At 45.2% G+C, this 12,975-nt stretch overlaps 1 protein-coding gene across 2 annotated transcripts in view; it reads left to right on the top strand.

Annotated features, from left to right (window-relative positions):
* The window catches only part of KCNMB2 (potassium large conductance calcium-activated channel, subfamily M, beta member 2), a 151,992-nt gene extending 142,731 nt beyond the window's left edge, over window positions 1-9,261 (top strand). Inside the window, exons 4-5 of one of the 2 annotated variants that reach the window (XM_009574220.1) lie at window positions 1,256-1,451; window positions 7,743-9,261. In XM_009574220.1, coding sequence (XP_009572515.1) covers window positions 1,256-1,451; window positions 7,743-8,027 — 481 coding nt within the window. In that variant the 3' untranslated portion in view covers window positions 8,028-9,261. The remainder of the gene's footprint in view (window positions 1-1,255; window positions 1,452-7,742) is intronic. The other variant, XM_009574221.1, reaches the window with a different exon arrangement.
* The last annotated feature ends 3,714 nt before the right edge of the window (window positions 9,262-12,975 follow it).

The following is a 12,975-nucleotide window of genomic DNA, read 5'->3' as shown; positions in this document are numbered from 1 at the left end:
GTTGTAGGTAGGTGTTACTTTATTACCCCCATGCATGAATAAAACAGCAGTCAGAAAGGTGAAAACGAGGAGAAGACGACAACCCAGGAGTCTCTGCTGTCACTTCTCTTCGCACAGCCAGATCTCCTTAGGGCTTATTCTCCTTTACAGACAGCAATGTCCCTCCAACAAAATACTGCCTGGGAGGGGAATAAAAAATCCTTTCATTTGATTTCCCCCCAGAAATCATAGCATAATTTAAAATAAAGGTAAAACGGAATATACAAGCAGAATTACTGCCAAAGTAAAATACCAAGAGAATTAGTCAGAAATCTCTGATATCACTTACTGTGTAAAGCCTTTGGTAGGTTTGGCAAGGGGCGGGCAGACCCTCAGCCCGTCCATGCTGCGGGGCAGGAGAGGCGCTCTGGGTGTGAGCCGAGGGGCTGAGCGGGGCTAAGGGGAGCCCTGGGGTGAAACCTTTCCCCGAGCCCCTGCAGGGCCTCGCACAGAGCCCTCGGTGTGCCCTTCCCACTGCTCTCGTCCCTAAGGAAAATACAGCCGTAGATTTTTAAATACATGCAAAAAACCCAAGTGAACATTGCCAGTGCACAGGCAGGCTCCATCATTCCAGTTTTAGCCTCTGGTGAACTGGAGATAAGCTGAAATCCTCCAGAACGATTACATCTGCTGGCTTAACTTACAGAAAACCGAGCAAGCTGCTGCTAGAAAAGGCCTTTCCACAAGTGGAGCTGCATGCGGTACAACTCGTGTTACTGTGGCTTCATGCATATGAATATATGTACCCTGGTAATTCAAAGTCATCCTCCCAGCCTTCACTTAAAATTGAACTGGACTTGGTGGTTAACCATCAAGTCTTGGTCCAGGGCGTCCCGTCATGCAGCACTGCGTGCATTGTGCTCTTCCCGGGGCAGGCTGCTCAGTTTTCTTCTCTGATATCTCTGCTGATTCCCTGTTGTTTCAAATATACCTTCTCCAGACTAAAAGTTCCAGTTCCCTTTTCTTTCATATATAGATATAAGTGAATCAGGTATTTTTGTGCCCAAAGCACAAACTTTAGGTATTAAGAACAATACACTCTCTCTGTGAGGTGTGAAGTGAGAAAGTCCAAAGTTGAGCTTTGCTCAAAGCTCTGCAACATGTACCATCTCCTACAAGATGCCCCCTGGTATATTCCTGATGGAAAGCCTGAGCTGTGTTTAGTGCTTATTGCCCATTCTTGCCATGCTCTAACATCTCTTTTTTTCCTACTTAGTGTCTGGACAGAAGAGGCTCAGTGTTCGCTTCTCAATGCATCCATCACAGAAACCTTCAACTGCTCATTTAGCTGCGGTCCAGACTGCTGGAAAATCTCTCAGTACCCCTGCCTCCAGGTGTACGTTAATCTCACCTCTTCTGGCCAGAAGCTTCTGCTCTACCACACCGAGGAAACAATGAAAATTAATTCTGAGGTAGGAGCACGGAATAAAATTTCTTCCTAAATGGGTTTCTGGAGGGCTGCTCCCCTTGTTATACCTATTCCTCACTTTAAAGCAATAAAAGTCTTCCAGCTCCTGCTTCCCTGGTAAATATGGAGCAGAGAAAGCAGAAATCAGTGCACAAACTGAGCTCACATCTCTGGAGGGGGTGGTTCTCCACCTCCATCCCATGCAGGGAGCGCAGCCCATCCTGCACAGGATGGTGGCCCCGGGGGCTGGAGCCCCCCTCATCCTTTGCCGGTGCTTTACAGGTGCAGGCTAGTGCCAAGCACTTGTACATTGATATTCTTGTAAGCTGTGGACAAGTCACTTCCCGCCCGGGTATGGCTCTGCATGATAGTGAACATCCGTAGCGATGTGCACGGAGTATCTGCGGCGGTGAGAATAGAAATGGCCTTATTACGGAGGGGCCAGGCAAGGCGACAGGGAGAGATGAGAGCCCCGTGTCTAACAGCAGACGTGTCTCCGTCTCGATCTCTGGTGACAAACTCTGCGCCCTGAGCATCTCCGCTGCGGTCAGCTGTGCCGCGAGGGTCAAGGCACAGCACTTACCCCTGTGGATGGTGCAAAGATGCTGAAAGTTTGCTGAGCAGGGACTGTCAAGATAAAAGCAGCAGCGTAAAAATAAAAGGCCTGGCTTTTGGGCATGTATAAGCTACTGAGTCAGCCCATCTTTCTTGCACAACTTTCCTGATTCCAGACATTGAACGAAAAAGATTATTTTTAACAAATCTGCAGAAGAATTCCTCTCTCTGCTTCAGCAAGTACAAAATCCAGCGTAACTCCATCCAGGTGGGATGGAGACAGCTCCTGTCTGGAGGCTATAACGAACGCAGCGGATGCACAGAAGGCACCTCCCCGCCGGCCCGCAGCCCCAGCTGTGCGGCTGACGCAGTGCCGTGCATCACACCCGGGCAAGCGACCGCCTCTTCGCAGGTGGCTCTTTGCTCCCTCCGCACAGCAAGGCAGGCTCAGACTAAGAAATGTCCCTCTCCCCACCTTCCTTTCTTCGTATCTTCAGCGCCTGGGTACCTAAGACCGCAAGCTGCAGTGAGCCGGGATGCAGCTAAGTCATTAGATTTACAAGTGCCAGGTTTGCATTAACTGCTTAGTTATCCAAGGTCACTGAACCCCAAACTATGGGCGCTTGGCAAAACGCAGCCTGCAACAGCAGAGCCCCGGTTCAGGCAGCTGACAACATAACCTATTGTGTTTCTATTTATGGCAGCAGTTCGGTAGACCAAATTACTTCTGCATATTAAGATGAAGTGATATTAAAATTAGTCAAAGCACACCGTGGTTGCATTGGGCCGGTTATTCTGCTGGATAATTAGCTCCTGTGGCTGAGAGATGAAGTCCTCTGGATCTGAAGTGTGAAATGGAGAAGAGTGCCCCAATCTTTCCCTCCGGTTCAGCGTCAGTGCAGAAAGGAGGCACTCGCCGTTCATGAAGCCTACGGCAGGACAGACCCCACTTTCTGCTGGGGCAGAAGCAAAATCCAGTGACACTCATGCCGCAATTTGATTAAAACTGATCAGATCAGTCTCTGTGCTCCACTGGATTCAAATAAATGAAGAGATTCAGCATAGATCTCCACATTCCGTTATTGATGATTTTTGCTTGCTGAAATGGACTTTGAAATTCTCCCAGACGCCGCCTCCTCTTAATTTAATGTAGGCACAGTTAATACTTCTCCTGCCCAACGTTGTTTTACAGGTTAAGCTCTGCTCTTGGGAGGATTCCTAGGTTTTCCTGACATGCTGCTGGCTATGTGACATGAATCCAAATGCAGTTTTGAATGGAAGTTTGCAATGTCTATAAAATACCTGGCTTCTTATGCCCCGGCTGGGATCAGCAGAGACTCCAAGCTCAGATCAGCACAATCCATCTCAGCTCCCTGGGCGGGCGCTCCCTCTCCCCCGGCCGCAGAGCAGCCCCATGCAGCAGGACGAGCAGCCCTGGGCACGGCTGGTTTTGTGATGCTCCGGCTGGGTACTTGCTGTCTCTCTCCATCTACCTACTCAAGTCTGCGTTTCCTATCTTTCTCCTTGCCAAATTAACAAAAAAAACCACCTTCCCTGCCTCACTGAGCCCTGACATTACTGGGGACGTTGCTGAGCGCGGTGCTTACCTTCCGAGGCCAACACCAGTGACCTTCAAACGGTCAGCGTCCCCCCACCAACCTCTCTGCCTCACTGAGCACCGCCGCGCATGCAGAGCAGCATCTGGAGCCCGTCTCTCTCCTCTCCCCGCCAGCTAGCACGGATGGAGCAAAATGCACCTTGATTTTAAATAATGATTAATCTAGGAGACTTGCTGTCTGTCCCACAAGGTGCGGTAAGGAGTAGGTGCAATTTATATTGAGATCTACAGCATGCTGCTGCCAGTCTCCGGTGGGAATCAGTGGGAAGTAAATGGATACCAGTCGAGCTGCTCAAGTCTTTCCCAGGAAAGCACGCAAGGTTTTTGACGGCTTTTCATTGCTCTCGCTGTGCATACTTTATCTCTAGCCTTTAAGACAAGTCTAACCCCTCGTCAATACTACAACCATAGAGGCTCAAATGCTTTCACAGCTACACTTTCCTTTCTCAGCTGTCAGAGGCTGCGACAGCCTCTGGGAGAGGTAAATCGGCCGGTGTCCCCTTGTGCCCGCACCACAGAGCCAGGCTGTCACCCTGAGGAAGGGCTGCGGTAGTTAAAGCAGTTCTAGAGGCCCCGTTTCAATGTCATACTCTATCATTTTGATTCTTTTCCTGTCATCGGAGCTACTGCTGATTTATACCTGTGCTCCATAAGTGAGATAACAAGCAGGCTTTAATCACCATAATCACCGTTATGCCAGCTATAACTGCCTGAGACTAAGAAATGATGGGGGATCTCATGGTTTCCCGCTGAAGGTTCAGGCATTTATAAACCGGGGAGGAGTTTGCCGGGGGAGCAGTGGTGTTCAGCTGCCGTTCCCAGCAGACCCATTTCTGGGCCGGGGCTGGAGAATTCAGTCTGCAGGAATCGGTATCAGGCCAACGCAGACACAAAGCTCCTCCTTCAGCCCTCGGTTCAAACCTGTTGCACTTTCCAAAAGAGGTGTAAATTGACGTCCTGACCACTTTCTCACAAAGATTGCCACAGCACATCTTATCAAAGTTTCCAGTCCCCGCTTCCAAGCTCAGCGTGACAGAGACATACACCCCAACCGCAGACATATGGCGAGAGCCATGTATTTCACTGCCCAGCCTTCAACTGGGGGCATCTCTGGCAATAGAGTTTTCGGTGTAACTTCGTTGCCTTAAATGAAACTGCCCCCAGCTTTCCCAGAGGTGTTGTGCGATCTCCACCCTTGGAGATATTCATAACTTGACTGGACAAGTCCATGAGCAACTCTGCACTGAGCAGGCATTGGACTGGACATGTCCAGAGGTCGTTCATGCAGGCTACCTACCCAGTCCTTTAAATTAGAAAGGCTCAGCTGGAAATGTAGTAACAAGTTCTCTCTGTAACTGTCTAGTTCGTCCTTCTTGTGATCAGATTGCAAGTAACACAAGAACCACTTTTCTCACATTGTATCACAGAATCCTCACTCGAGGTAGAGAGCCAGACATTGTTTATTTTCAGATTTGCAGATTTCCAAATGTTTGACAATGCAGAGGTGTGATAGAACAGCATAGATTTAGCAGTCTGCATTCACAGGTACAGCCTAACAGTTGCGGACATAAAATTCCCTGCCAGGCATTGGAGAAAACTAAATGAAGATCAAACCAAAGAAAACACTCAAAACATCCCATTGTCTGCGTCCACCTACTTGCTTGCCAATGACCTATGCAGCACGGCAGAGCTAGCCCTGTGCTACCCCTGGGATCTCGCTGGGGAAGCCGAGGAGTGGAAGGATGCCAGGAGCACCCCACAACCACAACTTAATGCACACAGCAATTTCTTGCGCCGAGGAGTTCCTCAAAGCGGAGGCCAAGATGCTTCCAGGAGCTCCGGAGAATTGGGACGAGGCAGATAGCATATGGAGTAAAGGGCACCCATGTCTTGGAGAGTGCATGGGAAACCACAGCCTGGAGAAAGACCGTTTCAGCACAAGGCGCCTGGCTGAGAGGCAAAGTAAATCAACCTCCCTTGCACAACTGCTTGGACCTGCAGGAAGTCAGACCTCCCCCTGCCGCACTCTTGGGACATTTCCACAGACTTTGAGTCCAGGAATCTGTCAGCATTTGGGTTTTTATGTGCCTGCTGTTTTCTGTCAAGGGGGGAGGGCTGGACTTCAGCAAGAGTGGCCAAGTCCTCATTTAATCTCCTCGCTCAGGATAGTAACAGCTGGGACTTCAAGAAACAAAAATGTATAGCGCTAAACTTGGAAGAAAAAATAAAACAACAAAAAAAAAACCACCGGAGCTGGAAATACTGCTGTTACAACAGTGATAGCACAGAATTTAGTAAAAGAAAATGAGGTATGCTTCACTGAGAAATTTCCCCTACTTATTAGATTATGATCTATTAAAGAGTCACAGGCACTGGAAGAGGGCTTGTGGCTTTGGACATTTAAGACAAAGCTGGGCAGAGCGCAAGAGAATATCCTGGAGGGAGCAGACCTGCACCAGCAGGAAGATGGATGAGATATTACTGCTCTGATATTTTCCATCTCTAATTTGTAGAGCTCTATGAAAAATTCATAATGGCAGTGCTGCCATGCTCTACCCTTAATGCTCCAGCCTAGTAACACCAGACAATCTTTCTGCCACGCTTCAAATCATAGTCTGTGCTAATAAACTTGCCAATTAATCAATCAAATCCTGCTACGAGATAAATCCTTTGATCACTATTAGGACTAGAGATTTGTCACAGTACATTACAAAAAGTCACAACATGGTCGTGAAAAAGAACTGAGGAACATTTATAAAATATATGCATTAAAACAACAATAATCAAAAGCCATGGGTCACATGATTTTAATCAAAACATCTTTTTTCCTTTGCAAAACTCACTTTCTCTGATTAAATTATCTGGAACTACTTTAGGTGCTCACCCAGGACAAGCAGGTTAAGCAGCTCAGGCAGGGACCCATGATCACCCCATAACTGCTAGGGAACGATGACCTGCTGGGTCCTCCCATGCACGTTCAACGAGAAGTTAAGCAGCAGATTTCCCCCTGTCCTGAAGCAGTTCTTGCCTAGGTAGGGAATTTAATCAAAATCCTGTGCAGGTGTAGAAAACTTTCAGGTGTGGAGGGGTGTAAGCATCTAGAAGAGAGGAGGGAGCGAGGGGCCCCGGGCTGCTTCCATCAATCCTCTTCCAGACCAGCAGCAGCAACAGCAAATTCAGGTGTTTCTGCTCTCAGTCAAAATCCAGATGCAGCCTCAATCCTTGTGTGTCTGCCCACCACCGCACCAGCCCACGCTAGCTCTTTGCAGGGAACGGTCAGCATAGCCCAGGGCCACCGTCCTACATGTCCCATGGAGTATCTTCAATGCATGCACTCTGTAAGTTAGTTTTTTAATTAACTTGGTTTCAGTATTCTTTGGGAATGCTAAGTTGAAACTCCATTAGACAGAGCCACCCCCAAATCTTTTCTTTGTGACTGAGACTGAAATTCAAGCAGCATCTTCAGAGAGAAGGAACTGTTGGACTTACACTGAGGTCAAGAGCAAAAACAAGACTAAGAGCCATCCTGGTAGCCAGGCTGATCTTCAGCTAGAGGTTGAATGAAAGTCTTCTGGGCTGTCAGTAGGAAAACTGCGTTTTCTCCTAGACTATATACTTGTCCCTAATCGAGGCATTACCCCCATGGGAAAATTTGTATAAAGGTCTCTCATCAGCCTTCTCCTCTGTGAGTGAACTCCTGTGCCCACTATGATCGCTTTGAGCCGATCCAAGTGAGATCTGAACTACCAGATTTGTATTTACAGAGAGTCAATTACCCATCTAACTGCAAGCATGTGCATGCCACTTAAGATGAAGAGGTACTTCATCAGTTCCATTTTTGCATGTGTAAATTAGCAATAATAATATATTCACCTATCTCATGAGGCCGCTGTGCAGATTAAAGCATTAATGTTTGTACAGCACTTAGAGGTTCTCCAATGGGAAATTCTGTAGATGTGCAAAATATTGAGTTTTGTCTGTGATAAATTTATTATTAGCTTAATAGTATTCCACTTTTATTATGAAAAGCATAATCATCTTGAGATTTTCCTGCTTGCCACCTGAAAACAGACATTGTATCTGGTTTGGAGATGCATTTTTCTCCCTCTAATTTCTTCCCAGTGTTCATACATACCCAAGTGCGGCAAGAATTACGAGGAATCCATGTCACTGGTGAACGTTGTGATGGAAAACTTCAGAAAGTACCAACGCTTCTCCTGCTTCTACGACCCCGAAGGCGTTCAGAAGAACGTGATATTAACCAAACTGTACAGCTCCAACGTGCTGTTCCACTCCCTCTTCTGGCCCACCTGCATGATGATCGGCGGGGTCGCCATCGTTGCAATGGTAAAGCTGACTCAATACCTTTCCCTCCTCTGTGAGAGAATCCAAAGGATCAACAGATAAAACCGAAAACTTCTCCGAGATTTAATTACAGCGAAAATACTGTTTTCTCATTCTTCACCAAAGAACCTTAAGTTTGTAATGTGCAAGTCTGTTATAAGTTCCTTACTATATTCTTATAAGTAGAGCAATAATGCAAAAGCTGTTCTATATGCAAACATGATGTTGTTATTATGCAGACAACTGAAGAAAATACTGTTTTGTGTTGACCATCTATGTGATCTTGGTTTATGCTGAGACTAGTACTTCTTTCTTTTCTACAGCCAAAATAGGGCTCAGTGTGACCATTTGCCAAGCTTAGTCAATTGACATTTTCAATGTAAAGGATTCTGGGGGAAATTCACCACTGGACAAAGGGCAGCCAACTACTTGAGCATCACTGAGGTCTCACATCTGGCTCAGTCCATTCGATGGATTTGTGGCTTTGCTTTTTTATTATTGGCTGCAGGGGGAAAAAAAGCATTGATAGGGACTTTTTTACCATAAGATGGCAACAAAAGGGATGTATTTTGAGGCCAGGATAAGCATACAGTATTTTCAGGCTATTTAGGACTTGGTGATGCTATGTGTTTGCTCCCCCAGTTCAGAAGTAAATTTTACCCTATGGTGTTTAAGGTCTTTTGGAAAACACTTTGGAGTTTTATTTTATTTAGCGCTATAATTTCCTTCTGTCTTATCAACATCATCTTTGTCACTTGCAGAAGCTGCAGCCAAAAAACAAAAATCACATTGTTCCATTTTCTATTCTAGTCTGAGCCCTATTGATGGAGATGGGACCAGAACACCTTATATAAAGGTTTATTACTCATTTGTCTTGTATTTGCTACCATATCACTGTAAAGAAAAAAAAAACACAATCAGCTATTTTTTCATTTTTTACTTCCAACTATTTTAGATTTTTTTACTTGATATATATACAGATATATAAAGAAAAAGCTATATTATATCTAGTTGTGTATTGGAACTTGATTATGGGGTTTTTTTCCTTTGTTTTTACCAACTGGAAAGTGAACAGTATAATTCATGTATTTATAACCTTTATCCTTGGATAATATCATAACATAGAGGAACAACACTGCAGGAACTTATCCAATATTCATGATGTTGTTTCGGTCAAAGGTCTGTTGCTGTGACATCGGAATTGACAAAACTCTCATCCAATTCTATGGCTCTATTAACTGAATTGTTAGATAATCATCACAATACGTTTGGAAATCTCTCCTGACCTTAACTCAGTATGCAGTGCTGGCTGGCATGAATTATGATTTAAAAGGCTCAGGTGCAATGATTTATTGGAAAAACTGAGATTCTGACTAAGATGTTGTCCTATCTGTCAAATATTTACCACAGGCATCTTGCCAATATAATTTCATGCATATTATAGTCATGATTTCTGCATAATTTATTTTTATTCCCCTATAGAAACCATTCCTTCTTATGTTATGTTTTAAAGACATCTCCCACAGTTTCTCACTTTGCACCCAGCCTGAAGGACAAATGCAATGCAGGTCCTGTGAGCACCCTGTGAACTCACTATCCAACAATTCAAATAAATAATTTACAGGCCTGTTCAAACCAAGAAACTAACTTTTTCCCCCCCTCAAAAAGACTGCAAAGCAAGTATTCCGCCTAGTTCATCTATATATAAGTACCTTTCCGCAACATGGCATTAAAAATTTCAAGATGTTACAAAACTTTACAAGTCATGCAAGTGTAACGCGAGCTGTAAAAAAATGAGTTCTCAGCAGTGAAAATGAACCTACAAAGTTGTAATCAGTAGTATAATTTTCCTTAGGTAAATAAATTCCTGGAGGGTGGTGGTATAATCAGGGCTCAAAAAATATGTAATAAAAATATTAAATTAAATCTTCCAGATTTCAATATCTTCTGCCTTCAGATCTGGCTTGTTTCATCACAGTTTTCTTTGTGGCTTTATTACCAAGAAGAGTGCTGATGCAACAGGGAATTCATAAAGGTTTATTTGCAAAAATGTAGCTTTGATCAATCCATGGAATTCGCAGAAACCATCATCAGCAGATCTGGGCACCTTCGGCATCAGTGGGACTGGGGTCGCAGAGTTTTCGGTGGACTGACAGCAACCTTTATTTGACCACCCATCTGCCAGCAGAAAGCGTGACTCACCACAGGTGCCAGCATGGATGGGGGACAGAGGTGGGGAACCCCACCCCTCCGCTGCACAGCCATGGGTACCACCATGCAGGGACACGGGGGTTCCTCACCTGGTGCCCATGACACGAGGGGCTCCAGGCTGCAAATGCTCATCGTTGTTACAAAACGTAATTCTGCAGGTTTTGCCCCCAGAGCCACACAGCCAAAGAGGCTTCTTGACCCATTTCCAGACAGCCCATGTGGCTCCCAGGGTGCATCTTCATCCTTAACAAAGCTGGTTTTCCTTCAAGCAGAGAGGTTTGATCCATGGCTGGTGTTGCCATCCTCATGGATGTCCTTCATCCATCTCCCCGCCATCAGCTCGGTGACCGATGCCGAAGGAAGGACCATGCTGCCGACTGCGATTCACAAGTCAGACGTGGTGCACGGCATCACGAGCAAAGAGCTGTGGTAGCTTTGTCACACCATTACTGACACTGATGTTGGCCATTTACACGACGATTTATGTGGCCTGCGATAAAGTAGCTCTTTGGTTATGCGCGTGACATTTTCGGCGCCTGTATTTGTGCATTTTGGTTCTGGTGACAGGAAAGCTGATTGTTCCTGACATTTACACATCAAACGCTGCTTTCAACGTGTTGCGCCATAAACATTTCCCCAGCGCTCCTGTGGGTGAAACATCTTGACGCTGTTGCAGTCTATAATCATTTTGTTGACATTAACAGAGAGATCTGTGGGATAGCAAAACAACTTGAGTAATTTGATGGAGCAAGGTAAAACAATAATTTTAAAGGGAATTATCCATTTGATCACTGGCACAGTTAACCCCCTACTGAAGCGTTAGCACTACAAACACGATTTTGACAATTCCTGCCGCCCCAAAGAAAGATTGTGTTTCAGAGGGGACATTACCCTGTGCTATTTCTTTCTCTACTTCCATTTTAATAGCACATTTATCCCCTGCAAAAGGAACTGATGTTCCTGTAGGCAGCTAAATGAATGAGAAATACATTGTAGTGAAATTCAGTGATCAGGCAAATCCACCATGTTTCTGAGACCGGTCTTGACTCTTCCCAGCACAAACATTTCACCTCTTGATGTCCCAGCTGGGCATTTGGGACAGCAGGGAACAACCAGTGCTGCAAAACCCCCGAATGGAAGAGTGCGATATGAAAACGGCGGCACAGTATTCAAAAGCATTATGAGCCTATGAGAGGCATCCTTGTGGGATTTAAAGCATGCATAAGTATTCCAGGTGCCAAATTCACATGGCCTTTTAATAGTTGTAATTTTCTTAATTAGATTATTTATGTCAGGTCTTATTTCTATTCTGGAACAGCTAAATCTGAAGCTGAAGTGTGAACATCCCTCCCTGCTGTAACACTCTGAAACTTGGCACCTTGCAGCAGACTTACTAAATGTCACCAGCTAGGACAACGGAGAACTTATTTTGGTTTAGCTTTTCTAATTGAGAAGACGTCACTTTATCTCAAAAAAGGTACCCAGAGTGCAAGCGCACCCAACTCCAGTGTCAGTTTGAGGTGAATACAGAAAGGAGAGAGGGCTCAGGAAACACAAGAGCCTGAACGTCTCGAGAAGACACAATCAAGAAGATTCAAATGCAGCGATTTCAAACCTGAGGGACAAAAAGGGAATAAAGTCCCAAGGCAAGGCTGGGGATGCTGCTGGCTTCGCATCCTCATCTCCATCCTCATCACCAGCCACAGAAGAGTTCAATGGAAGAAGCTGCTGAGAAAAACTGGCTGGTGTAAGCCTGGTCCAAGCAGATTCCTGCACTTACCTGACTATGAAAGCTGAGACCTTACAGCAATACAACTGTACTAGTATAACCTCTAAAGGGAATGGCAATTTCAAGGTAATACCACCTTAAAAATTGGTCAGCTAATTTCTCTTCTCATGCCATCATGCCCTTATTAAAATAGCTGCAGCCATTCAAGTGGATTGAACCAATTCCTTTGCAGCAATACAATGTTTTCATAGATTTAGCGTCTGAGCACAGTAGCATCAGCTCTCCATTAGCCGCTGTACTGCTCATCATCTATCAAAGGTTTGCGAAAAAAACCCTCACTTTTCTGCTCCGCTGAATACTTGTCACTTCCCAGCACTCGATTTTGCAGAAAGAAACCACCCACAGTTTGTGTCATACCCAAACATCTCCCAACTGGATACAAACTTCGCCAAATTGTTTTTGTTGTGCAAGAAAGAGTGAAAAGCATATAAATTGAAAAAATATCAATTATTTCGTTTCAATGTTTTGAAAACAAGATGTTTCCATTTTTCAGTTTAAACTGATGTTGCCTTTTAAAATCCAGGGGTGGGGGTAGGTTTTTTATTAGGAAAGCTTGAAAAATAAATGTAATAGTTCCTCTGACGTGAAAGAAAACTATTGGCAATTGCTCGGTTCACCGAACACTTTGAACATTTTATTTTTTTGAGGCTGACCAGCAACACATTTCCTTTCTTCCATTTTTCTCACCCATCAGCAAAGTGCAGAATCAGTCACACAGACATAACCACCAGCCCCCCAGGCTGGGCTCCAGCCAGGGTCGGGTGAAAGTTATCTCAGAGAACGTCACTGATCCTTACTATGAGTAAAGCACAGCACCTACTTCAAAGAGTATAACAGCTACTAAATTAGGAGGCACTGGGAAGGAGGAAAGGAGCATTTATCCATTATCATTACCCATGTGGGGCAGCAGCCACCAGACATCAGCTCCGCTCCCAGGTGCTGACGTCCCCGCAGAAGACATTGCTGCTCCAGGGAGCGGTCTGTGTGCGCGTACGCTGTGCACTTTAAACC

This window comes from Fulmarus glacialis, unplaced genomic scaffold (assembly GCF_000690835.1).
Source record: "Fulmarus glacialis isolate BGI_N327 unplaced genomic scaffold, ASM69083v1 scaffold6803, whole genome shotgun sequence".
Classification (NCBI taxonomy): Eukaryota; Metazoa; Chordata; class Aves; order Procellariiformes; family Procellariidae; genus Fulmarus; species Fulmarus glacialis.
Note: the sequence above shows the minus strand (reverse complement) of the source record. Positions and strands in the feature narration are given on the sequence as shown.